At 59.7% G+C, this 27,847-nt stretch overlaps 1 protein-coding gene across 4 annotated transcripts in view; it reads right to left on the reverse strand.

The window, feature by feature from the left end:
- DNM2 (dynamin 2) overlaps window positions 1–27,847 on the reverse strand; it is a 42,206-nt gene that overhangs the window by 13,403 nt on the left and 956 nt on the right. For 3 of the 4 annotated variants that reach the window (XM_082496653.1, XM_082496652.1, XM_082496650.1), the window contains exons 2-13: window positions 20,415–20,488; window positions 17,763–17,912; window positions 16,467–16,670; window positions 16,033–16,131; window positions 15,622–15,782; window positions 15,357–15,499; window positions 14,413–14,548; window positions 13,824–13,891; window positions 12,572–12,710; window positions 9,943–10,029; window positions 9,632–9,702; window positions 7,396–7,447 (exon numbers count right to left, since the gene is read on the reverse strand). In XM_082496653.1, the coding sequence (XP_082352779.1) occupies window positions 7,396–7,447; window positions 9,632–9,702; window positions 9,943–10,029; window positions 12,572–12,710; window positions 13,824–13,891; window positions 14,413–14,548; window positions 15,357–15,499; window positions 15,622–15,782; window positions 16,033–16,131; window positions 16,467–16,670; window positions 17,763–17,912; window positions 20,415–20,488 (1,384 nt within the window). Of the gene's footprint in view, window positions 1–7,395; window positions 7,448–9,631; window positions 9,703–9,942; window positions 10,030–10,796; window positions 10,936–12,571; window positions 12,711–13,823; window positions 13,892–14,412; window positions 14,549–15,356; window positions 15,500–15,621; window positions 15,783–16,032; window positions 16,132–16,466; window positions 16,671–17,762; window positions 17,913–20,414; window positions 20,489–27,847 lie in introns of all 4 variants that reach the window. The other variant, XM_082496651.1, reaches the window with a different exon arrangement.

The following is a 27,847-nucleotide window of genomic DNA, read 5'->3' on the forward strand; positions in this document are numbered from 1 at the left end:
GCAGCCCTTTGCTGGAGCCTCTCCAGCAGTTCCCTGTCCTTCTCCACCCGGGGAGCCCCGAACTGGCCACAGCGCTCCAGACGTGGCCTCCCCGGGGCAGAGCAGAGCAGAGGGGGAGGATGACCGCCCTCCACCTGCTGGCCACGCTCTGCTTGATGCCCCCCAGGATGCCCTTGGCCGCCTTGGCCACCGGGGCCGCCTCGTTGGCCACCAGGACTCCCAGGTGCCTTTCCCCAGAGCTGCTCTCCCGCAGGTCAGCCCCTGACCCGTACCCGCGGGTGGGGTTATCCCTCCCCAGACGCAGCGCCCCACACTCGCCCCCGTTGAACTCCGTAAGGTCCCTCTCCACCCAACTCTCCGCCTGTCCAGATCACGTTGGATGGTGGCACCTTCCGGCGTGTCAGCCACCCGTCCCACTTTGGTGCCACCAGCAAACTTGGTGATGGTACGCTCCATCCCTTCATCCAGGTCATTGATGACTATATTGACCAGGACTGGACCCAGTACCGACCCCTGAGGGACACCACTCGTTACCAACCTCCAACCGGACTCTGCCCCACTGACCACAACCCTCCACAATCCACCAGGACAGCCCTGTGCAGGGCAGGGGGGGGAACGTTCCCTGTCCTAAACCAGCCCGGGGAGCCAACGCCCGACCGTTATCCCCATCGGAATGCTCTCCCGCTGCCGGCGGCGAGGAAGCTCGCCCCATGCCGTAGCCGGTCCCTACCGCAGAGCCCTTCGCTCCACCACCCCGCGCCATGCTCGGCACCGTCAGAGCTGGGGGGGGGGGAAACGGGACACCCACGGAGAGCATCCCGGCGCCTGTAACGGCTTCCCCGTGCCAAAAAAAACCCTCGTGGGACCAACTCCGCCGTGGCCGGGTGCACCTCAGCGGCGGCACATCCCCACCGGGACACCTCCGCCTGCTGGAAAACATCGCGAATTATCCCAAACCGCCGTCAGCGGAGACGGGATGGAAGCTGGGATCGCTCCGAGGCTTGACTCTGGATAACGCAGGGCTGGAGCGGGACTGGGGAGGGCGCTGCCCGGCCGGGGCAGCAGACCGAGCTCCATCGGCTGCGCGGCCACCATTTTGGGGAAAGGCTGGGGGTTTTCGAGGCATTTCAAAGCCCGGCGGGGTTCCTCCATTGTTCTGGGCGCTATTGTACGGAGAGGAGGGGTCCCCACGGCTCAGCGCAGACCCCAGCGCCGCGGCAGACGCCGTCGGACCGAGCTGCGAGTCTCTCCCCCTACCGCAGGGGAGGGGGAATTCTTCTCACCGTCGCCTTCCGCCTCCCCCGGGGATTTTACAGCCGCCTGAGCCGCGCGGCAGCACGGCGCTGCGCTTACGGGCACCGCTCCGCCTGCCAACGACCCACTCCCCGGTAAAGACGGGGAACTTGGTAGGGGGGGGGGGGTCCCCAAACCCGGCTGCTACGTCACCCCCATCCAGATGGGACTCTGCTGCGGAGGGTCAGACCCCCAACCCCAGGGGGAGGAGGCGCTTCGCAAACAGCCACACCGCCCACTGCCAGAGACCAAAAAACCGCGGCACAGCCGCCCCACAAGCGATCGGGTGTATTTAGGGGGAGCCCAGACGAACCGGGAGGTGGCACAGCACAGGAGACCCCCCACCACCACCACCCTCATTCAGCAGCTCAGCGCCTCCCCGCCGGCGAGCTGGAGGTTATCCCGCGTTACGGGTGCCCCGCGCCGAGCGTGCCGGCAAAGCCGGTGCCGCGACACGGCGGTTTTTCTACCCCAACGCTTTCACAGGGGGGTTTAGTTACCACCACAGGGGTTAGTAAGGGGCAGACGTGGGGAAAACGCGTTTCGGGGAGGGGTGGGGGAGGGTTTGATTCAAGTCAGTCCAAAGCATGGATGGGAGGGAGAGCGAACCACCCTCGCGGTTAGGCGGAGAGGAGTTAGACGCGAGCGAGACGCGGAGTTTGTCGTGGCTCGGACGGGAACCGGCCCTGAGCAGCCGCACCGGAGAGCGAGGCAGGGCTGGAATCTCACCGCTGGGATTCAGCGGGTAAAAAAAATAAACAGAGTCGGCGTCAGCCCTTTCGTGGCCGAGGTTTTTTTCCCCACCGTGGGGGAACCGAGCGAGGGAACGGGGGCTCCGGCTGCGCTGGTTTTCAGCCCGCTCAGGCGGCCGCCAACGTAAAAGCCACGACAAAATCCGCCGTGTTAGGCACAGACAAAGCTCGGTGCGCCGGCGGGCACAGGCAGCTAAGAGCTAAAACTTAACTCATACAGATTTTTCTGGCGAGGGGAAGGAAGGAGCCCTGAAATTAAGAGGGCAGAGGCGGTCAGGTTAAAGATTTCGCTTTCTGATTCGCTCTGGCAGGTTTGAAACCCCGATTCACGTTGAAAAAATAAAAATAAAAACAAAACAAAACATCTCTGAATTTGAAATGAGTCTGGTTTTAAAGGAACGGAGTAGCGGGAGGTGGAGCAACGGAGAGGATGAGAGCCAAGGAAAGGGAAGAGGGAAAAGGTTCAGCAGCAAAGCAAGTCCTGGGAGCAGGAGGCTCTGGCAGGGGCTGGGATGGTTTTGGAGGGTTTTATAGGGAACGGGGAATTTGCCTCCGGGGCACAGAGAGGGCCCAGGAGGGGCCGGGTAGCACAGAGGGAGCTGGAGCGTAGAGAAAAGCCAAGATTTGATTTATTTCAGTAAAGGGGAGTAGGCGGGAGACAGAGACACCCCAGCGGTGTGCTGGCTCCAGGCAGGACCCAGGATGCCGCCACCTCTGTCTCCAAACGTGGGTGGAGGAGGAGGGAGGATGGAGGAGGAGGAGGAAGAGGAGGATGGAGAAGGAGGAGGAAGAGGAGGCTGGAGAAGAAGGAGGAGGAGGCTGGAGGAGGCTGGAGAAGAAGGAGGAGGAGGCTGGAGAAGAAGGAGGAGGAGGCTGGAGAAGAAGGAGGAGGAGGAGGAGGAGGAGGAGGAGGGAGAAGGAGGAGGGGGAGGGAGAAGGAGGAGGGGGAGGGAGAAGGAGGAGGGGGAGGGAGAAGGAGGAGGAGGAGGAGGAGGGAGAAGGAGGAGGAGGAGGGAGAAGGAGGAGGAGGAGGGAGAAGGAGGAGGAGGAGGGAGAAGGAGGAGGAGGAGGATGGAGAAGAAGGAGGAGGAGGATGGAGAAGAAGGAGGAGGAGGATGGAGAAGAAGGAGGAGGAGGATGGAGAAGGAGGAGGAGGAGGATGGAGAAGGAGGAGGAGGAGGATGGAGAAGGAGGAGGAGGAGGATGGAGAAGGAGGAGGAGGAGGAGGATGGAGAAGAAGGAGGAGGAGGCTGGAGAAGGAGGAGGAGGAGGATGGAGAAGGAGGAGGAGGATGGAGAAGGAGGAGGAGGATGGAGAAGGAGGAGGAGGATGGAGAAGGAGGAGGAGGATGGAGAAGGAGGAGGAGGATGGAGAAGGAGGAGGAGGAGGAGGCTGGAGAAGGAGGAGGAGGAGGATGGAGAAGGAGGAGGAGGAGGAGGAGGATGGAGAAGGAGGAGGAGGAGGAGGAGGATGGAGAAGGAGGAGGAGGAGGATGGAGAAGGAGGAGGAGGAGGATGGAGAAGGAGGAGGAGGATGGAGAAGGAGGAGGAGGAGGAGGAGGATGGAGAAGGAGGAGGAGGAGGATGGAGAAGAAGGAGGAGGAGGATGGAGAAGAAGGAGGAGGAGGATGGAGAAGAAGGAGGAGGAGGATGGAGAAGGAGGAGGAGGGAGAAGAAGGCTGAGCCCCAGCAGCACAGCAGAGAGCCCAGAAGAAAAGTTCCTTTAAGACCGACTGACACTGGTGAGAGCTCGGAAGGGTTTAGGGCCGGTTAGCCGGGCCGGTTAGCCGGGCACGCTTCCCCCGCAGAGGGGCTCCAAGAGCTCTGCCCGGCTCCGAATCGGCAGCAGCCCGGCACGGGACTGGCGCCCGGAATCCTTAATTGTCAGATCTCCACCTTCCCATCGCCCGGCACGACCACGTCCGCGCAGCCAGCGATGGGAGCGCGGCCCCGCGCAGAAACGGCGCTGCGGGAGGCAAAAGATGGGCCTTTGGGGGAGTTTGGGGGGCGTCCCCCCCCCCCCCCCTCCCTTTGTTTTCACAGCAACATCGGGACTGCGCTAAGAGAAAATGGAAGTGTCCGAAAAGTTGGAAGAGACGGGAAACGGGCACAGGGCACCACCCCCCACCCCGAGACCATCGGAGCTGCGGAGGGGGTCGGTAAATCACGGGGTGGCACAGAGCAGAAGGGACGAAGCTTCCCGGGAAGAGCGTCCCTCCCGCCGGAGCGCCGCCGTCAAAAACCCCTATTTTTTTTTTTTTTATTATTATTATTATTATTATTATTATTATTTTGAGATGAGAAAGTGGCCCCCGCTTGAGCTGCGACCGCTTCGTTTCATTTTTTTTTTTTTAGGGGGTTGTGCGGCTGACGAGAGGCGATCGACTTCCGGGCAACTTCCCCCGCAGCCAATTCCCACCTTTTTCAGGAGCCGAATTATTTTTCCGGGGAGACATCGGGGGGGGGGGGGGGTGTCAAAGCCACCCCCTCCCCGAAGGGAGGAGGGCAATACCTGAGCCGCGGGGGCAGATTGTAAAGCCCAAATGGGAGATTTGCTTTCCTCTCGGACACTTCCATGTTCTCGGAAGCGACGCTCGGCTCCCAAGCCCGGAGCGGCGGCGTCAGGACCCCCCCCCCCCCCCCCAATCCCACCCCACCGCCCCCAGAGAGGGAAAAATCTCTTCCATTCGGAGCCAACGCCGCCCTCTGCCTCCCCAGAAGTGAGTACGCTGGAGAAAAAACTCTCTTTTCGTCAGTTAAATAACGAAGCAGCTGACGGCCGCCTGAAATTTGGCCCCGGCCACCTGAAATTTGCCCCCGGCCACCCAAAATTTGCTCCCAGTCACCCAAAATTTGCCCCCATTCACCTGAAATTTGCTCCCATTCACCTGAAATTTGCTCCCATTCACCTGAAATTTGCCCCTGGCCACCCAAAATTTGCTCCCAGCCACCCAAAATTTGTTCCCAGCCACCCAAAATTTGCTCCCAGACACCCAAAATTTGCTCCCAGACACCCAAAATTTGCTCCCAGACACCCAAAATTTGCCCCTGGCCACCCGAAATTTGCCCCTGGCCACCCGAAATTTGCTCCCGGCCACCCGAAATTTGCTCCCGGCCACCCGAAATTTGCCCCTGGCCACCCGAAATTTGCTCCCAGTCACCCGAAATTTGCCCCTGGCCACCCAAAATTTGTTCCCAGACACCCAAAATTTGCTCCCAGACACCCAAAATTTGCCCCTGGCCACCCAAAATTTGCCCCTGGCCACCCAAAATTTGCTCCCAGACACCAAAAATTTGCTCCCAGACACCCAAAATTTGCCCCTGGCCACCCAAAATTTGCCCCTGGCCACCCAAAATTTGCTCCCAGCCACCCAAAATTTGCTCCCAGACACCCAAAATTTGCCCCTGGCCACCCAAAATTTGCTCCCAGACACCCAAAATTTGCCCCTGGCCACCCAAAATTTGCTCCCAGACACCCAAAATTTGCTCCCAGACACCCGAAATTTGCCCCTGGCCACCCAAAATTTGCTCCCAGACACCCAAAATTTGCTCCCAGACACCCAAAATTTGCTCCCAGACACCTGAAATTTGCTCCCAGTCACCCGAAATTTGCCCCTGGCCACCCAAAATTTGCCCCTGGCCACCCAAAATTTGCCCCTGGCCACCCAAAATTTGCTCCCAGTCACCTGAAATTTGCCCCCAGTCACCCGAAATTTGCTCCCAGTCACCTGAAATTTGCTCCCAGTCACCCGAAATTTGCCCCCAGCCACCCAAAATTTGCTCCCAGCCACCCAAAATTTGCTCCCCCCACCCCCGCTAACATCTGGGAGCTGAAGCACCCCGGAAGAAGAGGGCTTCTTGCCGGATTTCCGCGGCAGCCGTGCAGCGTGCCGACGCGGCATCGGTAAATCCGCTGGCAGCAAGGCTGGGAACCAACCTCAAGCCCCCATGTCCCCCCCCCCCCAAAAAAAAAAAGGCAGTTTGGGGGAAATAACACACCCCCAGCGCTGCTGCGAGGACGGGGGTGGGGGGTGAGTTCCTACCCGCCCTACATGCCGGGGGTCCGGCTTCCCTCTCGGCGGGACAGCTCTGCGCTAAAACCTAAAGATTTTGGCTTTTTGCTTCCCTGGGATCAACAAAACCAGTCCTCCCACCCCAAATCCCAGTATCCAGCTCTGCCTATACCCGTTCCCGGCCAGCACAGGCGGCGATCAGCCCCGAGCATCATTTTTGGGTTTGTTTTTTTTTTTTTTTTTTTTTTTCCGGCCGTGGGATGAGCCCAAGCGCGGGGGCGAAGGGGATAAAACCGAATTTCCGTCTTTAGGCTCAGCCCGGGGAAGGCGGCCGCTCCCCCTCGGGGAACCCTCTCCTTCCTCCGCCGTCAGCGTACTCAATTCCGGGAAAGGAAGGGCGGCTTTTTAATTTTGGGGGGTCGGAAGGATTTTTCTGGCAGGGCCACGTCCCATCACCGGGTGTCGGCTAGCAGCACTATCACGCTATGTGGGTACTTACCAGTATCTCACCCTTTAGGTGCGCAAAATTAAGGGGGAGGAGGAAAACCAAGGAAAACAAACAAAACAAAAAAAAGAAAAAAAAAAAGAAAAAAGCAGGACGAGGAGACAGACCAGTGAAGAAAAACGAAGTGATGGGAGAAGAGAGCAGGAAGCACAAAAACGGTAGGAAAAAAGCAGAAAAAACAGCAAAAGAAAACCAGTTACATGCTATTAATTATAATTTTACAGTGTTAATATTTCATTACATTCTTTTTGCCAAACGAGAGGCAACGGCCGCGTTAGGTACTGCGAGACCTAACGCCATGCAAGGGGCACGTCCAGTCCTGCTCTCGGTCATGCGCACCGGACGGGAGGCGGCATGAGGAGACAGAACGGAGGCGGAGGCGGCTGCCGACCACGTCCCCGCGCCCCCCGCTCCCTCCGCCCCCCACCCCGGAGGGCTGTTTTGGGTCCACGGTGGGAGGAGGGGGGGGGAAAAGAATCAGGCGAGTGAAGCCAGATCCCGCCCCACGTCGGAGCACGGGGCTCCTCCGGCAGCGCTCGCCGCCCGGCTCATCCCGAATCCCGCTGGTTTTAGACGAGCTCCGGCGGAGCAAACGCTCTGGGCTCCGTCAGCCGGAGAGCTCCGTCTTCCCCGGCTCCAACCCCGGTGGGAAACATATCCTCCCCCCACCTCCTCCTCCTTCCGCCCTAAGGAAGGAGCTGTGGTGGGATCAAGTCGAATCCCGGGTTCAGAGCTGCCAAAAAGCAGCTCCGGGCTGCTCCCGAGGACTGCATCCCCCGAGGAGCGGGATCCCGGAGAGCTGCCCCCGCCCCACGAGGAGCCGGCGGCCGTACCTGATTCGGGATGGCTCTTTTCTTGTTCGTCTGGGTGTTCCTTTGCTGAGCGCTGGAAGAAGAAAAAGAGGGGTTTTTAGGGACAGGGGGAAGGCAAAGCAAAGCGATGAGTGTCCACCCCCGCGGCCACGACACTCTTCCCCACCCGCAGCGCCGTAAGGAAGAGAGGAATCCGAAAGGGAGAAAGCCGTCGCGTCAAACTCGACCGAGAGCGCGCCGGCAGCACGCCGCAACGCGGAGAGAGGAACCCCTTCCCGCGTTTTGGCCCGGGACTGAACGCAGACGAGACAGCGGGACGGACAGAGGGAGGGGGACGCGGTTTTCCGACCCGGACGGCTTTATCTCCTTTCCTTACAATCCTTATCTCCGGGCGTTTAGGAACCCGCCTCTTCCAGAGGGACGAGGGTACAACTCGCAGGGAGAGGGAAAACACCGAGCGGATGAGCAGCGGTTGCCGATTCGGAAGGGATTTCTGTGCGCGAACCCAGGCGAGCCGAAGCACCCCTAACCACCGGCAGGCCGATAACCAGAAGCGCTCCTCTCCAGAAACACCTGAAGCCTCTTAGTTTTGGGGGTTTTGGGTTGTTTTTTTTTGCCCTCCCTCCCCCCCCCTCTCTCCCCAGGTCGGAAAAGAGCATACCTGCACCAGAGGGAAAGCTACCTGTCTCTCCTGAGCAACCAAAGAGACGAGGGGCGAGGAGCGGGAACGTAACCGTTAGTCAGGAGCAGGAACAAAATCCATGAAAACAGTTAGAATAACGCCGGGATAAACCCCACGGAGCAGCACAGCTTACGAGCACAAACGAGGTGCTTTCCCCAGGAAAGGCGACGGCCGGACCGCGTTGGCAGCAGCCACCGTCCCGTCCCTCCGCCCCGGGGAGGGGAAATGTGGGAGAAGGGGTCTCCGCCCTGCCCCCGATCCTTACGGTTCTCTCCCTAAAACTTCAGGACACCGGGACGAACCGGGCGCCCGGACGACGCCAACCCAAGCGCGGCGGTGTGCCGGATGGGAGAGGGAAGGTTCTCCCGCGGCTGAGCAAACCTCCCCACCTCCCCCTCTGCCGCCTTTCCCCAGCGCAAGCGCGAATCCAAAGCTGAGCTTCGAGGAGAAAACCACCTCTCCGGTTCTCCTCCACCGTCCCTCCCGGCTGCGGGGAGGGGAAGGCGCAAGCGGGGCCGCCCGGGGCCACTGCGGGACATGCCGTTTGAGCGGGTACCCACCCTGTCGCCACGTGCTGCTCAGTGTAACAGCTTGGGGAGTGGGAGAGTTTCAGAAGGAGTCCGGAGGAAAAAGAGTGAGATGACGGTTCAAAGGAAAAACAGGAGAGATTAGGAGGAGAGGAAGGAACTGCGAACGAAGGCGAAAAGCAGAGAGGTAAAAAAAAAAAAAAAAAAGAAAAAAAAAAAAAAGAGGGGGGGGGAAAAGGAAAAGAAGAGGAAGACTGCGTGAGTTTAAAGAGGAGGAGGTGGCGTGGGCTCTGGCTGGAGAAGGCGGTGGGGAGCTGCGGGGCAGAGCCGCTCGCCTCCGCTCTTTCCGCAGGGTGGGGGACACCTGAGAGGGACCTCCGGGCGCTTCCCAAAAAGTTATGGGCCGGTTCGGGGGGGCCGCGCCGACGGAAAACGTCAGCCGTCCTCTGGCCGAGAGCCGAAGCTGAGGGAAGAGAGACTAAGGGGAGAGTCCCCCTTCCCGCTCCCAGCCTCGCTGCCGGGGCTGAGGATGAGGAGGGACATTTCTGCTCCTGTCCGAGAGCTCCGCTGGGACAGGACGAGGCGCTGCACCCCCCCCTTAGCGCACCCAGGGGCCACGCAGACCTTAATTACCTTAATTCACGGCAGGCGCTCCTGCGAGCGGGCCCTAAGCGGTTCATCTGCCTGAAGCCGACCAAGCCGACTGCGGCTATCGACGCTCTCTGCCCTAACGAGGAGCGTTTAACGAACGCGGAGGCAGAGGAACGGCGTGGGGGCAGCTCAGATCTCCGTCCCCCTCAAACACCAAGCGGAGCTCCCGTATGCCAAATCCCAGAGAATTCGGGCGCAAAAGGTGCCGGTTTGAGGCATTACGTCGGGAGGTGGGAGATGACTCCACCGCTTTTCCCGGCGGTGGCGCCCGAAAGGGTAACGTAAACCCCCCCATCCCCCACCCCCCCAACGCGCCTCCTCTGCAAACTGGGGACGGGACCGCCAACGCCACTTATAAAACGAGTTTGAGGACCCATCGCAGCGGCGAAGGACTCACTTGGCAAATCCAATGAAGTCTTCGTGGTTAGTGTTGATGTAGGAGAGCTCGATGTCGATCAGCAGGAGAATCTGGAAGGAGGTTTACGGGTCAGGAGCGCCGCAGGAAGGGTGGGACAACCCCGGCTCCGGCACACGGATGGGTCAGAGCTGCCAGGGAGCCCCCCCAGGGCTGCGCTGGGGTTGGGGGGACGACACGGGTGCCACCACGAGAGGGAGCTTTGGGATCACGAGTGGGAGACGCCGGGTGGAGAACGGCCAGAGAGGTCTTCTCCCGGCTTTCCAGCCCAGCCGGAGATGGCGTGAGCTCACCTGGTCCTTGGTTTTGCCTTCCCGTTCCCTGATGTGGGTGGTGACGATCCTCTCCGTCTCCTCTCGTAACCTGGGGTAGGAACCAAGCTGAAAAGAAAAAGGGAGAAGGCCGGGGAAGAAAAAAAATAACAAAACAAAACAAAAAAAAACACAAAAAAAAAACGGCTGCTGAAGGGACCGTGGCAGGCTGCGGCGCCCGCCGCGGAGAGGCAGCGAGAGGAGACGCCGGGGGGGGGAAGGGGGAGGGAGGACACGAGGGGACTGAGCCCCAGTTCTGCCGACGGGACACAACTGGAGCTCAGCGGTGGGGAAAAGCGACAGACACGATTACTCTTCACTAGATCCGACACCATCGGCAAGGATCGCCTTGCCGGGGGGCCTTGGAAGCAGCGCCAAACACACCAAATCCAGATTCATTTTTTTTTTTTTTTTTTAATTTTAGTTTTTTTCATTTTTCCCCTTCCCGCCCTTCTTCGGAGCCCACGGCTAAGCGGATCCGGGTTTTTACAGCCCGAAGCGGGAGCTACGGCTAAGCGAGGCGAAGGAGGTGGGAACTCAGCAGCGGGAAGAGGGTTTTTAGCCTTTTGCTGTTAACGGAGTGGGGACGGGGGGGTGGTGGGGGGGCGAGCAAACACCTGGGCAATATGGCTCGGCAGGACCCGTGCCGCGGAGCCGAGTTAACGCCGCCTTCTCTACCCGCCGGCGTTTCCAGCGGGCGTCAGGAGGGCACCGGGCGTCCCCCCAAAATTAGCGAGAACCTCACGCTTGAACTCACTTTGGTCGGCTGGGTCCTGGGAGCGGATACGTTCCAGGTGTGGAGATTAGATATTAAGATAAGAATTAAGACCCGTTACCTTTTCGGCACACTTTTTAATGACCGTGGCCAGCTCTGAGACCACCAGATCAACACACTTCAAACTGGGCTCTTTGAGCTTTACAATCTGTTTTTTCACTATGGCTTCAAAGGCCATGTCGGGCGTGAAGAGCCCCGTCCTGCACCATGCAGAGAGCGAGACACCAAGCGGAGCGCAGGGAAAGGGGGGGGGGAAAGAAGAACAGGGTGGGGGGAAGAAAAAAAAAAAAATAGCAACAAAGACAGAAAAGAAATAAAAAAAATGAGATTTTTTTTTTTTTTTTTAAAATCAGTTAGTAACGTGCAAAAGGAAAAAGCTGCAGCGCCTGCTTGAGAAATTCCTTCGCGTCCATCGGAGCCGCCGGGGCGATGGGTCCCTCTCGGCTCAGCCCCGCACCCCAAATTCCCCCCGACCCCGCGGCTCCGGGGGCTGTTTTACTGATCGGGGCGGGGGGGGGGTGCTCGCCTCCGTGCGTACGGGAGGGCAGCGCTGCCCCAGCGCAGGAAAAACCCTGCCCAGGCCGCCAGCGTCTCTCTAGACCGCATCGCTCGGAGCCGGCTGCAGGAAAAACGTTGAATTTCAACCGAGTTTTGGGGTTAGAGCCTCTCCGAGCCAGGCGAGAGGGAAGGAATTTCGGCAGGAGGCGATGGCTTCTCCCCCGTTACACCCGGATCACAGTCCACCACGCTGGAAACGAGAGAGAGCGGAGAATTCTTGACCCGCCAAGCAAACCCCCGCCGGTCCTACCGCTCACAGAGCCAGCTCGGCGTTTAAACCGTTCCGCTCCACAAAAGCACTCTGGGGCAGCGAACGCGGGCGGTTCCGTTCAACGTTCTCGCCCGTCCGTAGCTAAATTTGTTAATTTTTTTTTTTATTTTGGTGTTTGTTTTTTTTTTTTTACCAATCAGGGAAAAATTGGGAAGGAGAGAGAGGAGCCGCTGCTTTTCCCGCCCTCTTTCCAGTTTAAGGCAAATCATTTGGTGCTGCCGGGTTCCAAAAAAAAAAAAAAAAACAAAAAAACCCAAAAGGAAAGAGTCGCTCTTATTAAATAGGGAAATAACCCCTTTATCCAGCTTGAGAGTAATTAACGCTTCCACGGAAAAAAAATGAAAAAAAAAAGACAACTCGGGCAGGGGTGGGAACCTTTTGAAAGGCAAATGTGCTCGTTATCGAGCAGCTTATTAATCGCAGAGGTGGAACCGCGGGATTTCCAGGCGCTGTTTGCCGGACCCGCTGTCCCTCGGCTTTTTGTTTCCACGTTCCGGAGATTCCCAGAGTGCAGCGAAGCAGCAGTTTAAATCGCAGCTTGAGAATACACGTGCTAAAGAGAGGTACCGGGGTCCGAGAGCATCCTGCCCGCCTGCCTGGGCAGCGCCCCTCTAACCTGCCGCCGCCGCGGCGAGGGGGGTCCTGCCGAGCCCCTCGCCGTCCCCGGGAGAGCGACGGACACGGGAAACCAACCGTCTCATCCGGCGTCCCCAAAAATCCCGGCAGGACGCCCGGGAGGGACCCCGCCGGAGCTCCGAGCGCCGGGTTGACGTCTCGGGTGAGCCATCCCCGTGCCAAGGAGCGGCCCCGAAGACTCGCAAGTTGGGAGAGACGAGTCAAAGTTCAGAAATAGCCAATTTTCCCCAGATTTTCGTAGGTTTCGGGTTGGTTTGGGGGATTTGTTTTTTGAAGGGGAAACCAGGCAAGGCAGGCAGGTTAGAGCATCGCTCCTGCTTCCCCGTCCCACTGGTAGGAAGGGGCCGGACGACCTCCAGCCGGTTCAATACCTTACTGGTACACTGTCTAACTGTATTGATTAACTCCTGAATAACGAGGTCGACACACTTCAGACAAGGCTCTTTCAGCTTCACCACCTGCTTTTTCACAATGGCCTCGAATGCCAAGTCTGGGGTGAAGAGCCCCGTCCTACAGGAATCCGCAGGCGGGGCGGGAGGGCAGCGACATGGCAGAGAAAAAAACAAAACGGGTGATCAGGTTTGGAGGCCGTCGGCCACCTCCTGGAAGAGCGATTCCCTCCCCGGCGCCGTCAGCCGGGGCGGCCCCCCCTCCCCCCTGCTCCTGGAGCCGCGGAGTCACCGAAACCCCGTTCTTTCCTTCCCCCTCCTCACCGCCACCGGGGCTGCCACAACCCCCCCCCCCCACCCCGAGGGGACGGGGCGCCGGCACCCCAGACCTCGCGGTAGCACCCTCCAACACCTCGAATTAGGGCGCCGCTCCCCCCCTCCACGAAGGGGAGGGAGGGAGCCCGGGTGCGTCAGCAACCCGAGGAAACAGGAATTAACCTTTTTGGTGGCGTTTAGGGAAAACGGGATACTCTTCCAGCAGGTCAAATGATTCCCCGGGAGAACATTAAAGCGAAGAGAAGAAATTCTCCGCTTCTCTTATCCCACCGCGGCACCAGGCCAAAGGAGAGCGGGGTCGGCCACGAGGAGGACTTGCATTTAACGCCGTTCCCTCTTTGGGGTCCCCAATTTCCCCGACAGCTCTGTGCCGGATGGGGTAAGCAGCCCCGACGCGGTGACTGGTCCCCAGCCCACGCGGACCGGTCCCCACGCCGCCGGCAAGGACCTGCGTCCCTCTCTTAGCGAGAGGGTTTCACTCGCGTTCCCTACCTCTCTTCTCAAGGTCATTTCTTCCCCCGCTTAAGGGTACGGAAGAGGAAAGAGAAAGGTTAATTTTAGCGGCTGAACTGAAGGCACAACGGGGATATTTTTCAGCTCAGCCCCCTGCGGGTTCTCCGGGGAGCGGGGCGAGCCCCAGTGCTTAAGCGGGAGCGCTCGCTCCGCTGCGGTGACACAGCGGGTGGCCGAGTTACCCCTTTTCGTTCCCTCTAAAATGCAAAGAACGTCCGTTTTCAGCAAACGCTTGTTCTCCGCAAGACACCGGCCGATGAGCTGACAGCGACAGGTACCACCTCGCCCTCGGCAGGAAAGCTCCGACGACACGCAGCAGCGGAGAACGACGACTGACCCACCCTACGGAGAGCGGGACCCGCGACCGCGCCGCTCCGGTACTTGCCTCACACCGTGGATGTTTTTAATTGCATAGCTTATTTCTCGCCTCAGGTCCTTCTCGTCAAACTCCATCTGAAAAGGGAGGAAAGCCACGGTTATGATTTTTTTTTTATTATTATTATTATTTTATAGCAAGCAATTTCTGCATCCCGCCGCAGCCCTTCTTTGGCACCACGGCGAGAGGCAGACGCCCGCCCAAAGCACGCGTGGTCCCCCAGCCCACGAGGCACCCCACTGCCCAGGTTGGTTCGCCCTCTCCGGTTTATTTATCTCAAATCTTGAGATCTCGCCGGCGCCCCGGTTCGCTATCCTTCTCCCTGCTCTGCAACTGCCTCCCTGTGCCAGCCTAGCGGCGAAGGCAGAGGTCGGGCATCGCCACCCAAAAATAACAGCGCCGAAACACGCGACCGACTCTAATTAAACGTCCCCTCCTTCCGTAAACACCTCCGAGTGCCGGGAAGGGAAAGGCACCCCAGCGCCGGGGCTGAGCCGGGCTTCAGCCCCACGGCGACGTCGCAGCTCATCCCCGCCACGCGCTGCTTTCCGCAGGAGGAGGGTCCACCCGGCAGGCGCGTCCCCAGGCCGAGCTTTACCTTCACCAGCTCGAAAGGAAATCTCTCGTGGAAAATGCGATTGATTCTGGCACCCCCGGAGAGTTCCAGCGTGTCCACCTGGTCTCCCGAACCTTCAATGCGCTTTTCAAAGTCCACACCGAACTGCTGGACCATTCTGCGGAGAAGCGAGGGGATTAAACGGGTGACAGACAGACACCCAGACCGCCCGCCACGGCCAGCACCACCCCACCGGCTCTCCTTCAGCTAGTCAGGGCGGCCTAGAAAGTCCTCCAAATTCCCTCCGGAGCAAAAAAACTGCCTTTTGCTGTAGTGTAAAGAGCACGCGGGCAGGGCGAGGACGGGTGCGAGTCGTCCTTTCCAACGCCGAGACCAAACTGTTTGCTTTGGGACAGGGAGGCGGTGCGGGCAGAGCACGAGATGCTAATTCTTGCCCGCCGAGATGCTCGGTGGGAATTTCTGGGAGAGGCTTTCCTCGTCCTTCCCAGCAGCCTGCCCAAAAGAGCGCTGGAGGACACGGAATCTCTCCCCGGTGCCAGCTTAGCACCGTTGGAGTTGGCAGGGCCGTCCGCCAGCACCGCTGGCTCCCAACGACGTGGCTATTCCGGGCTCTTCCTCGGAAGAAGCCACCGGCTGAGACAAACGAGCCTCGAACGAAGGGCAGAGGGACTCTGGGTCGGGGGGGGAGCCGTGGGACGAGGGGGGGCGGTTTGGCACCGGCAGAGGGCAGATTTAGGGGAGACAGCGGGGGGAAATTCTTCCCCGTGAGGGCGGTGAGCCCCTGGCGCAGGGTGCCCCGAGGAGCTGTGGCTGCCCCATCCCTGGAGGGGTTCAAGGCCGGGTTGGACGGGGCTGGGGGCAACCTGGGCTGGGGGGAGGTGGCCCTGCCCGGGGCAGGGGGTGGCACTGGGGGGGCTTTAAGGTCCCTCTCAACCCAAACCGTCCTGTGATTCTACGAAACCTACTGTAACAAAGCTTTGGTTTTTCGTGTGGGGTCATCGGGGCGGAAGTTCTTATACTCCTCAACCTCCTTCTCCAGGGAGAGCAGCTGACTCTGAAGTTTGCTGCGCAGCGAAGGCAGCGTCTCCCGAATGTGGTTGGTCAGTTGCTGCAGAGGAACGGAGACACTGAGACACCCTCCTCTGTGCCCGCCCGGCCGCAAGAACATCCCTTTTCCACCAGAGAGAAAAACCAGCACCGCAAAACACCGGGGACGGGAACCAAACCCACCTGGTTCAGGACCTTCTGCAGATGCGGGGTGCCCATGCGATCGGCCATGTGCCGGTAAGCCGGGTGAGAAAGGAAGAACTTCCGCTCGGCCGCCAGCGCTGCCCTGATGTCCTTCTTACCGTCGATGTCCTTCTGGCTCCGGTTAACGACGCCGATGTAGCCTGCAAGAGGACACGTCAGCTCTTGCTACGCACAGACCCAGGCGAAAGGTGTCCGAGCAGGGCCGTCGCGGCTCCGCGTCGCCATCCCGGAGCAGAGGGCAGCACGAAGGGCCCCGGCTGCCCAGCAGACACCGCAGAGCACAGGAGCCGCCCTTCCACTCGTTTGGAAACACCACTCTCTCCACAGGAGAGACGAAGGTCGTTAGGGGGAGGATACGGGGAGACGCAAAGCCTTCGTGGGTCGTTATACCTCTTCGCAAAGGAAGCAGCTTGTTCTCCAGCACATCTCTGGCATCCGTGCCTTCATCCATCAGATCCAGCTTGGTGATGACTCCAATCGTCCGCAAGCCTGAAGCGACCACACAAACGAGCAATCGGTTCATCTCACAAACGAGCAATGGGTCAATCTCGCTTCACGGAACACCCCAAAAGGAGGGCAGGCGGGTAACCACAGCAACCATGGAGGCGCCAGCCAGGAGGGGAACCGCTGGCCCTTCCCCAACCATCAGAGGACGGAGAGTCCTCTGTGAGAGGCGAGGAGGGATGAGAAGCCCCTCTGGTACCAAAATCGGAGAACTGATGGCCGAGACTCTGCCGCGACAGCCGCTGAAGGCTTTATCACTCCACAGCTGGGCTGGAACAGCGGCACGGGCAGAGACGGGCAGGAGGACGCGACCGTCTTACCTTGAGGATCAACTTCTTTCGCCATCTTGAGCGCGTCCGAGTTGGCCAGGTCCATGTTCGCCGGCGTGACAGCCAGGATCAAGCTGCTCTCCCTGCTGATGAACTGCAGGATCATGTCTTTGATCTGGTACTCGATGTCCTGCGGTTGGTCCCCCACCGGCACTTTGGTGATACCCGGGAGGTCGATCAGAGTCAGGTTCAACACTGAAAGGACAGAGAACCCCCCGTGTTCGGGGTGAAGGGCCTGGCGTCGGGAGCTGTCGGTCGCGCAGCTGGATCTCTTCAGAGCTGCTGACGGATCCACCCCTCCACAAGCCTAAAGATCCCCTCTGAAGGAAGAGCGACTGCTGTGGCTACTCAGGGGGTAGCCAAGGCGGCCCCCATGCACCCCAAGCCAGGCAGAGGCAGAGCCAGAATTTGCTTTGAGGACAAAGGCCGGGCTAAACCCCACAGCCACCGCGCAGGCAGTGAAACCTTACGGAGTTCAACGTGGGCGAGTGTGGGGCGCTGCGTCTGGGGAGGGATAACCCCACCCGCGGGTACGGGTCAGGGGCTGACCTGCGGGAGAGCAGCTCTGGGGAAAGGCACCTGGGAGTCCTGGTGGCCAACGGGGCGGCCCCGAGCCAGCAGTGTGCCCCGGTGGCCAAGGCGGCCAAGGGCATCCTGGGGGGCATCAAGCAGAGCGTGGCCAGCAGGTGGAGGGCGGTCATCCTCCCCCTCTGCTCTGCTCTGCCCCGGGGAGGCCACGTCTGGAGCGCTGTGGCCAGTTCGGGGCTCCCCGGGTGGAGAAGGACAGGGAACTGCTGGAGAGGCTCCAGCAAAGGGCTGCGGAGATGAGGAGGGGACCGGAGCGTCTTTGTTATGGGGAAGGGCTGAGGGAATCGGGGCTTTTCGGGGGGGAGGAGGGAAGGCTGAGGGGGGATCTCATCCATCCGTAACGGGAGGGAGGGTGCCGGGGGTGGGAACGGCCTTCTTCCAGCGGTGCCCAGTGCCGGGAGGAGAGGGACCGGGCACAACCGTGACCATGGGCAGTCCCATCTCAACCTGCGGAGGGACTTCTCTCCCGTGCGGGCGGCAGAGCACTGGCACAGCTGCCCCGAGAGGGGGGGGAGTCTCCCGCTGCGGAGCCATTCCAAACCCGCCTGGAGGTGTCCTGTGCCACGGCCGGAGGTGCCCCTGCTCTGGCGGGGGGTGGCGCTGGGGCAGCTCCGGAGGGCCCTTCCCACCCCCCACCGCTCTGGGATTCTGTGCAATGCCGGCTCTTCTTCCTTCCCAGCGGAGAAAGAGCTCGCTCACCGTGTGGCGAGTAGACGCGGAGGTTGATGGGGACGGGAGAGATGCCTTTGTTCGTTCCCGTCACCCTGTCGGTTTCCGCTTCGATCTCCTGCCGCACCTCATCAAAATCCGTGAACTTTTTGGATTTGCAGTGCAAAAACTCCGCATATTCTGGAAGAGATTAAAATAAATAAATAAATAAATAAGTGAAAGACAATTTGGCCACCTGGAGTCCGGCGCAGGACGCAGCCCAAGCCATCTCTGCATTGCGAAGCGGAACCGGCCACGCGCTTCGGTGCGACCGCCGAGCAGCCAGGCAGGATCGGTGCCGCCCTGGACCTGCCCAGGGATTAACCCGGTGGTCTTCGGCCACCTAGCTGGCAACAGCCCCGCAGAGACTCGGCCTTGCCGCTTCCCCCGGCGGAGGGGGAAAGCCGGGGGGCCGATGGCAGCCAGCCGGCTGGGGCTGAGCGCGCTGACACCCCGCCTGCTTGCCTCTGCGCTGGCAGCAGCTGCTTTGATGTGGACTTGGGAGTTAACGCTTCCCTTTGCCAAAAAAGAAGCTGCCCTTGGGTGAGGTGCTGGCAGGCGGCCCGCGCCGGCTCCAGCGAGCGAACCTCACCAGCAGAATGGCCCTGTTTGTTTTCACCCGGCCCTGTTTGCCTTTCAGTCCCCGCTGATTGCTTTTAAATGTTTTATTGCCCAGAACTCCTCCAACGCCGAAGAAAGCCGCGTGTCTTCAGCTGCCAAGATGTTCTGGTGTGCCCGGGAGGCTGCGTGAAACCCCACCACCACCACCCCCCCCCGGCTCCAGCGCCGGCAGCACCTTCGTGCCGGCTGCAGGGAGGAACACCGGTGCCGGAGACCCGGGATATCGTCTTCGCACCGTCCGGCGAGGAAGGACCGGCAGCGCTTCCCGGTTCCGGCAGCCAAGAAGGAACCGCAGCTTCCCTCCATCTGCTCCGCAAGCTCTCTTTTATTTACTCGTTCTCTCTCCAGATTTATCGCTGCCTTTCACTCTGTCCCTGGCAGCCGACAACCCCAATCCGGAGAGGGGCCCAACTCCGACCCCGGCAACTCCATCTCTCCTCTCCGAGCCCAAGGAACGCGCGCCAGGAGACAAACATTAACCCAGCCCTGGCTCCCGCGCGGGGGAGACGCCCGGGAACACAAAAGCGGCTGATTTTTCTGGGTCTCTGCACAGTCGCCTTCAAGTATCCGAGATTTTCTAATGGGGTTTTGCGACCCCGTTAGTGCAGGAGAAGCTTCGAGGGGAGCGGGGGAAGCTGAGCAGAGAGGTGATGGGGGGAGAGAGACAGCGTTCCCCCCCGGGATTAACAACTCCTCGAAAAGGGATTATAGTAGATTTGGGGCCACGACTTGCCCCGGGGAGAGGGATGGTGCAACACACTTCCTCCCTCCGAAAACCCCGTGGGCGGAAGGAGAGGAAATGCCAGCCCTGCCCTCACCCTTCCACTCCTACCGGTTCCCACGCACGATGACACCTTATCATCTGAAGGCCACGACTGACGTTTTGCAATCCCCTTACGCGTTCTGGGTACCAGAAACAACTAATTACTCGATAAACACATCACCCGAATAAAGGCCGGAGGAAGCTGCGGAGCGTGGCTCCGCTGACCGCTCCAGCTCTGCCGGGATTGCCCTAAACCCACGCTTTTTCAGACAAGGACCGTGCGTTCTATTCAGGGGAAGGCAACAGGAGAAACCTCTCCGCAGATGGGGCTGGTTAATGTTTAGGAAGAGAGCCCGGCTAGGGAAAACGAGCAGTCCTCGTACCCCGTGTCCGGCTCCTCGGCGTTCCTCGCCACGGGGAGGCAGGTGAACAGGGGCAGAGGCCGATTTCGCAACTCCTCCGTAGCAGGCTGCGGAGCGGAACTGAGTCACAGGGCGATGGGGAAGCAGCCAGGCACGCTTTTATTAGCAACCGCCAGCGTTTTAAATGCTTTGCGTGCGGCCTGAGTGCCCCATATTATCAGGATAATGACACCGTAAGGGAAACAGGAATTTTCTGCTGGAGGGGAGCAGAAGGATGGACCTAAATGGACCTAAACGTGCCCCTGCCGCAACCCACGCTCTGCTCCCCTCTCCCCTGCAGCCTCCCAGGCTCCCCCGTGGCAGCACAACGCGTCTGAAGAGGGCGGACACGCTGTTTTTTAACCGCGTTGCGCTCCGACTGAGGATTTAACATATTCCGGGGAAGAAAGGATTGTCGCAATCTGCCGCGGAAGCCTCCGGCGGAACAGACACCGACTTTTCAGTGTCGAGGGCAGCGGCTGTTCGAAAACGAGCCCAAACACAACCCACGCTGCCAGCGCGTGCTCTCAACGAGACGTACGCCGGAACGCCGGCATCGAATTATGGAAACAACTTCTCTCGTTTGCCACTTTCAGGGTGGCTTTCACCCAGCCAAGAGCAAGCGTCTTCCTCAGCAGTCAAAACCCCGTTCGAGGAACGCTCTGGAACCGTTACCGAAACATTCAAATGCTCCTTAAAACAACAAATCTGCGAAGAGCGCGGGCGAGCAGCCGAAGGCCGGCGGGCACTGCCCATCGGGAGGGCAGATGGAGCCGCGTTTGCCGGCTGAGGGTTTCAACCGCCTTCTCCCTCTCGCGACGGGGAGGAACCGGGCAACTTCTCCCGCCCTGAGCGTACCTGTCTTGGAGAAGATGAGCTGCAGGATGAGCGGCCGCCGAGTGACGATTCCAGAGCCTCGGGGAAGGAAATCCCTGCAAGGAATTGAAAGACAGATACGCGGTTAAATACGCAAGTTAACGCTGTACCGAGTTGAACACCCCGATATCTAAAGACCGAGGGATGGCGTGCGGGGGCTCAAAAACACGTGGATCCTACACGGGATCGGTTTCTGCTCCGCAGTGGGAGCTGGGAGAGGGTACAAGATGCTCCCGGGACCACGGATGCCCGTGGCAGGATATGAACAGCGCTCTCCCCGCGCCTGTTCCCGTCTCAAGGCCATCCTCCCACCCTGCCGCTATCTCTCCCTGCGGCAAAGAGCCCCGGCTGCTCCGCGGGAGCGCTCTCTGTCCCCCAAAGCGGGTGGGAGGAGAACGGGCACCAACGGGGAGAAAAGCGGCTCCCAACCACGTCCTTACAACCTTACAAGCGTCCTTACAAGCGGCCGCTCCCGAGGCTGCGGGTGCAGGAATTGGGAAAGCAGCTTTCGCAGCGGCCAGACATTCAGGAATGTAAGCGTCTCTTGGATTTTAATACCCGGCTAATTCAGAACAAAACAAAATACACACACACACAAAAAAAAAAAAAAAAAAAAGACACTTTGACAGCAGGGACAAAACCACCACCTCCTCTTTGGTCTCCGAAAACACACATCCTTTACGGTTTCACCCCGTTCCCCAGAAGAGCGAACCAAGGCGCAGAAATGATGACGTTTCCCCCGCTCGGGGTGTCAGCTCGAGCGCGCGGAGCCATGGTGGGGGGGCAATTTTCCTGCCTGGAAACGGTGCCGCTCCGACAGGCAGCTTTGTTTGGGGCTGTTGTCACCCAGAGAACGGCTGCAGCTCAGTTTCCCCGGGGCCGAGGGCGACGGGAATGGGTCGGGAAAGTGGGTTTGCCGAGCAGCTCCGTGCCGGTGGGTTTGTTCGCTGGGAAACGGGAGAGAGCAGATCTCTTTGGGAGAGGCCGGAGTAGCTTTGAGTGGATTTATGGCTTCCATTAACGAGAGCACATCCAGCTTATCAGCTGAGCACGAGGAAACGAGATTGGCATCGCGGGCAGGCGGCGCCCATCACTGTCACCCGCACCCAAAGGTGCCCCCGGTCAGGGGGGAGAGGCTTCACCGGGAATTCAGCCCTTCCTCGGCTGTACCCAGCCCCGCACGTCAGTGACTCTGGCTGCCACCGAGCGCGGTTGTGAATTACAGCCGCGATATCCACGCCGGGAGCTTGACCTTCACCCGAACGTCACGTAGGAGGTTCGGGAGCAAACCGTGATCCCCGAGTCCCCGTCGAGAGCCGCACCGGGGGAGGCAGCCCCAAGGAGGAGGTTTCTCTAAATAGAAATGGGCTTTTATCACGCTGGAAAAGAGCTTCCTGCCCAACCGGGAGGACGAGTCCTGCGGCTCCCGCCACGGGAGGTGGGATGCGACAGGAAAGGGAAGCGTTTGAGGGCGTCTGCTCGACGGCCGCAGCAACATCAGGATCTGTTTCAGCGCCGCTCGCTACCCGCCGCGGTTGCGGCTCTGCAGTTTCACTATGACGGGCCCTCTTACGCGATTTGGAAAGCGGAGGCAGCTTCCTCCTGCCGAAATAAACACCGTGAGCCGCAGAAACCCCCCCGCCACAGCCTCACCGCCTTCCCTGGGACACAAGAGCATCGGTGGCAGGGGAGGGGGGAGCTCCACGGCATCTCCTGCCACCTGCATGGGATGGAATACGCCTGGCCGGCTCCGCTGCTCCCTTCTCCCACCCGCATCACCTCCGACCGGCCGCGTTAACCATCTTTGGGGGCTTAACCGTATAAACCCCCAGCTCCCGGCCCCCCAGCGAGGCGTGCTGACCTCGAAGGAGCCAGGCTGTAGAGCGTGAACTCGCCCGCCGCTATACTGCGGGGTCAGGGCCGAGCGGCTCTGCCCTTTCGACGTGAAGCGAAGCCCAACGAGAGCTTCATCGGGGAGGACGGCGCGACTCCCGCCCGGCAGCCGAGGCAGGCCAGCCCCTGCGCGGCCACGGGGACGGGTCACCCCATCCGCCACCCACCGATGGCAATAAGCGGGTGGTTTTTTTTACAACCCAGTGGTGTTACCGCACTCAGCCCTCTTCATACACACGTACTTTGTGGCCGGGGTTAGCAGGAACTGTATCCTTCAGGATAAAACGCCGACCGCAAACACGATACGGGGGAACGCGACCCTGCCAGAAGGTCCTTTGGGCATTTTTTTTAAACATTAAAGTGACTCAAAGATGTGGGGCAGGTGGCACAAAGCAGGACCTCAATGGGGCTGACGCATCTCAGTGACATAATCTGCGAGGCGTGAGGTCCAACCGGTGTTTGAAATGACAACATTAAACCCGCATTTTCCCATTCACCTGATTATTCAGCATAATCCTCTGTCTCTGCTCGCCGTTTGCGTGCGGCGCCAGGAAACTCCGCTTTACAGAGAGGGCAAAAAGACAAAGGTCACTGGTGGAGGAGGTACACCTCAATACATCCCATCCCCTATAAAATCTCCCGCGGCGAAGGCACCTGAGAGCTGCCTCCCAAGTGGCAAACGCTGCCAGGTCCTGCCTGGCCCTGCCTGGCCCCTTTTATCACAGAATCACAGGACGGTTTGGGCTGGAAGGGACCTTGAAGATCATCCAGTGCCACCCCCTGCCCCGGGCAGGGCCACCTCCCCCCAGCCCAGGTTGCCCCAAGCCCCGTCCAACCCGGCCTTGAACCCCTCCAGGGATGGGGCAGCCACAGCTCCTCGGGGCACCCTGCGCCAGGGGCTCACCGCCCTCACGGGGAAGAATTTCCCCCCGCTGTCTCCCCTAAATCTGCCCTCTGCCGGTGCCAAACCGCCCCCCCTCGTCCCACGGCTCCCCCCCCGACCCAGAGTCCCTCCCCAGCTCTCCCGGAGCCCCTTTAGGCACTGGAAGGGGCTCGGAGGGCTCCCCGCAGCCTTCTCTTCTCCAGGCTGACCCCCCACCTCTCCCCCCTGCCCTCCCAGCAGAGGGGCTCCAGCCCTCCCAGCATCTCCGGGGTCTCCTCCGGCCCCGCTCCACCAGCTCCACGTCTCTCCTGTGCCGAGAACTCCAGAGCCCATCATTATCTTGATGGATTCTTCACCAGTGACCCCGTGGTGGCTCTTCCCCCAAAATCGAGGGAACAGACATCCCGACTACTCTGGGAAGAGACCCACCAGACCATCCTTCCGCATCCCCGATGACCCTCCCAAGATGTGTTTTCACTAACGAGCACGTCCTGGCTCCCAAATTCCCCTCCCTTTCGCTCCCTTTCCAGCCAGCTCTGCCCACTGATAACGCAGTTTCCCGCTCCCATCTCCCAAGCAACGCCTCGCCATTAAATTGGCATTGCTCTGACTATCGCTGCCATAAAATGCCAGAGCCGTGATTTACACCCGCCGAGCCGCCACCCCACCTCGGCCGACGCCACGCCGGCACCCGAGATACACCAGACCCCGGGAATATTTGTGCAAAAACCCTAAGAACGGATCGCTCGCACCTCTGTGCCCCCCACCCCGTGGATAAATTCTCCCTCCGAGAGGCTTAGACACGGCATTAGGACAGGCTTAAAATTCTCAGCGAGCCCCCTTGGGCCGGAGCTGTTGCTGCTTGGCCCAAATGTTGGGGTTTATCTCCATTTTGGGGTCTCCGAAACACTTTATGGAGCCTCTTCAGTGTCCCACTGGGAGAAGGGCGCCGTGCCCACCTCAGGTAAAGGACCCCTCATTAAGATCCGGCCACCTCCATCCCCCCAGCCCTGCCGTTGCGGCCGTCCGGCTTAGCCCCGGCTTTATTTACGACCGCCGGGAGCACCGATAACACCATCCGAAGGGCTCATAATGCCCCATTGAGATTCGGTTCCTCGACTACGCTGCCGATGGGAGGGCCTCCCCACCGCCCGGATCACAACGGCCCCATTGTCAGCCCGGTCCGAGCGGCCGCTGCGCTCAATGGTCGGGTTTTATACGGCTCTGAAAATGCCTTTTACGTCGCCGTTTGTCGGAGCGTCGCGGCGAGAGCCGGAGCGGGGCCGGGGGAGGTTCTCAGCGCCTTTAGCACGCTTGTACTGAGCACGACAAGGGCTCCAAAGAGGGGTCGGTCAATGCACGTTTCATCGGGACGTCAATGGGACGGCTTTTAATACAGCCACTAATGCCGTTTTAATGCAGTATTTTAGATTTCCTTTTGTGCTTTTCCCCACTAAAGGAGAGAATCGAGTCGCTTCAGACCCCTGGCGCAGCAAGGCCGAGCTATTCCGACGCCCGCTGAGACAGACAGAGAAGCGAGACAGACTCCTTCCCCACTGATAAACTTAAGTCCAGCATCTAATTCACAGATTTCGAGGGTTCCAACTGGCTCAGCCCAATTTTTGGCTCCTCCACAGGCTTTTTGTGCCACCGCTGGCATCCCAGGTCGTTTGAACGGGGCTCGTAACCCTTCCCTCGTATTTTCAGGCCACTGAAGCGACCACCGTACAAGGTGGCTGCCCTGTCCCCGCGCCGGGCCGCCTTAACGAGCTGCTTTAGGGTTCTTTTAACAGTTAAAAACCACCCAAGCGGGGCCGGGCGCAGCGCACAGATCCACCGAGTCCTTATCCCAGCACTCCTTTGCGGTCACCCCTAACGCAATCAACCAAAATCACTGATTCCGAAGAGCGAACAATGCGGCTCCTCCCAACAGGGACACAAGATAACTCAGGGGGATGAGCCGAAACAGCCTCATCATCATCCTACCCCAGTCTCCCAGCCGAGGCTCGGTGGCACGCAGGGGACCGGGATACATCACCGAAGAACCCGGCACAGCTCGTTACGGCAGACGGGACGCAGGGCTCAAAGCGCTGCCGGATTCGGGCTTCCTACGGGGGCTCTGCACCTTCCTAACAGGTCAGAAAAGTCAAGATTAAAGGTCAAACAGCTGCGAAAGGCGGGGGGAGAGCAGCAGAAATAACCCCACCGCCTGTTTCCAGAAAGAAACGTGGTTAGCTGTCATGGAATGCCTCCTGAATCCCTTTGGGAAGCCTTCGTTAGCGCGCGGGAAGAGCGAGACCTGCCGCAAGGGGAAATCGGAAGGGCCAGAGTGATTTCAGCTCTGTATTTCCTCCGTGTTGTTTATTCGTCTCCAACTCAGACAAACCAGAGGCCGAACACTTCACCGATGGGTCTCCCACCCTTCAGCCGCCGACATCCCACCGGGCAGCTACACCTTAGAGACTTCTCCCGTAAGGAAAACCACGTGAAAACTTCCCCATTTCCATCCCGTTTTGCGGTCTAAAACCCCCAGACGCTACTCCAAGCGCAGCGCCTGGTCCCTCAGCCGGAGACGGCCTCGGGTTTTAAGCCCAGCTCCCTTCCCGAGGGCAGCGACCGGTCCGTCCGTGCGCAGACGTGCATTTACACGGACGTGCATTTGCACGCTTGGAAGCGGCCCCTCGGCTTCAGGCAGAAAAGCTCTCATGGATAAAAGGCGGCTCGCACGCTAAAAGCTCGATGCATTCAGCTCGAAATCTAGAGCACGCTTCACGCGGGGTGGCGGGTTTATTGTGACAGCCGGAAGAGCCCGGAGGCTTCGGCGCTCATCCCCAGCCGGTCACCGTCCCGGAGAAACGCTCGATGCCACCGGAGTGGGATAAAACCCGACAGGCTTCGCCTGGCCACGAGCGCCGGGACGGGTACCCCAACGACACTGAGTGCTGCACCAAGATAAGCAGGCGGTCCCTCCCCAAGCTTGGCAACGATGAGCCGTTTTGGGGCTATTCATCCCCAAATTATGGTGCAAAGCTGTGTAATAATAATCTATATTCCTCATTATCGGACTCCCAAATCATTCAATAGGCGCGGAGAGAAAGCAACGCATTAAAGAGCGGGAGATGCCAACACGTCGCTATGACAGCGACCACCGAGCCGAGGGCTGGAGAGCACTGAGACCAAGGCAGGGCAGAATCCACCCCACAAGTAATTAACGGTTATTAACACGAGCTGCAGAAGGAAATTAATGCCACGGGATGGGAGCAAGAGGTTCCCGGTTACAGTCGGGCAGATTCAGCCTCGCAGAAAGCCCTCCTGCGCAGAGCCCGGCTGCCTGCGGAGCGCGTTAACCCCTCATTAAAAGCCTTCTGATGGGGACTTCAACACTCCGAAACAAAGATTTTTAATTACTGGGGCTGGTCTTCCAGCAGCACCATAATTAGAAGCTGCCAAAATTTCCACCGGCAGCGATTGAGGAGGGGGGGAATAACTCGACCGTTTCGATCCGAACCGCAGCGAGGCTTTGCAAGTTTAGTCTGGGGGGGGTTCGAGCTTCGCTGGTCCGGGCGACTCCTCCTCTCCCTCCCACACCAACACCACCGGGCTGAAAAAAGCATCCCCGGCCACGGGTCCACACTACGAATCTGAACCACGCGAGGATAAAAGAAAAGGCAAAATTGCGTCAAGCCCACAGATGGCACAGCGGGCTCCGCAGCCCGACCTCGCCGCTTGGAAAAAAAAGTTACACAAGCGGGGAAAAAATCCAAACGGCGGAAAGCACGGCAGTTTGGGAAAACTCAGACGGCGCTTTTCTGCCCCGAAAGGGAACCGCCAGCGCATCTCTGCAGCAACCACGACACCAAAACCAGCCTGAAATGTCAGAAAAACGGCTTTTTTTTTTGCGGGGGGGAGTGTTAAGGTGCCGCGGAAGAGCGGGAGGGAGCCGCTGCCGTTTTGTCGGTGACAAGATGCGCACCGGCCTGTGTCAGGATGGAATGACGTCACAGGAAGGCCGCTATTGTTAATATTACAGCGTCCGCCCCAGCCGGGATGGGAACCCCGTGGTGTGGTGTCTTTTATAGATGGAGAAAGCAGCGGCCCTACATCAAGGGGCAGAAGAAGAGGACGGGAACAGAGCAGCAGGAATCCAGCGACGACGACGACAGCTCCTTACCCCACGGACGCAGCAAGTGCCCGAGGAAACAAAGACCAGCCCCAAAATCTGAGCCATTAATTGCCCGGCCGGTGCTGCCACCGTCCCCATAAAGGCGGGGGGGGTGGGGAGGGGTGGGAAGGGGGAAAGAGAGGCAAAAAGGGGGGAAGGTTGAAGCAGCGACTCCGCTTGTGGCGCTTTGGTGCAGAAGCTATTAGCAATTAGGGTCGATTTCGAAAGCGCCCGGCAAGATTTTTAAACCCGGCAGCGCTCGCACGGGGGAGTGGGTGAAATCAGCTTCTGCTCTGCTCCCCCCCACCCCACCCCCACCCCTCCTTCCTTCGCTGTTATCGGGGGAAGGACATGTTCTCCTCCCCACCCTTCGCACCCCGGGCTGGGCGTCGAGCCCACGGCCTTGCCTTATCCTACCCACGCCGAGCGGCCCCCGGCAGCAGAGCCCCGACGTCCTCGGTGCTATCTGGAGGCCCC

The sequence above is a fragment of the Vanellus vanellus genome (genome assembly GCF_965231255.1).
Source record: "Vanellus vanellus genome assembly, chromosome: 30".
In the NCBI taxonomy this organism is placed as follows: Eukaryota; Metazoa; Chordata; class Aves; order Charadriiformes; family Charadriidae; genus Vanellus; species Vanellus vanellus.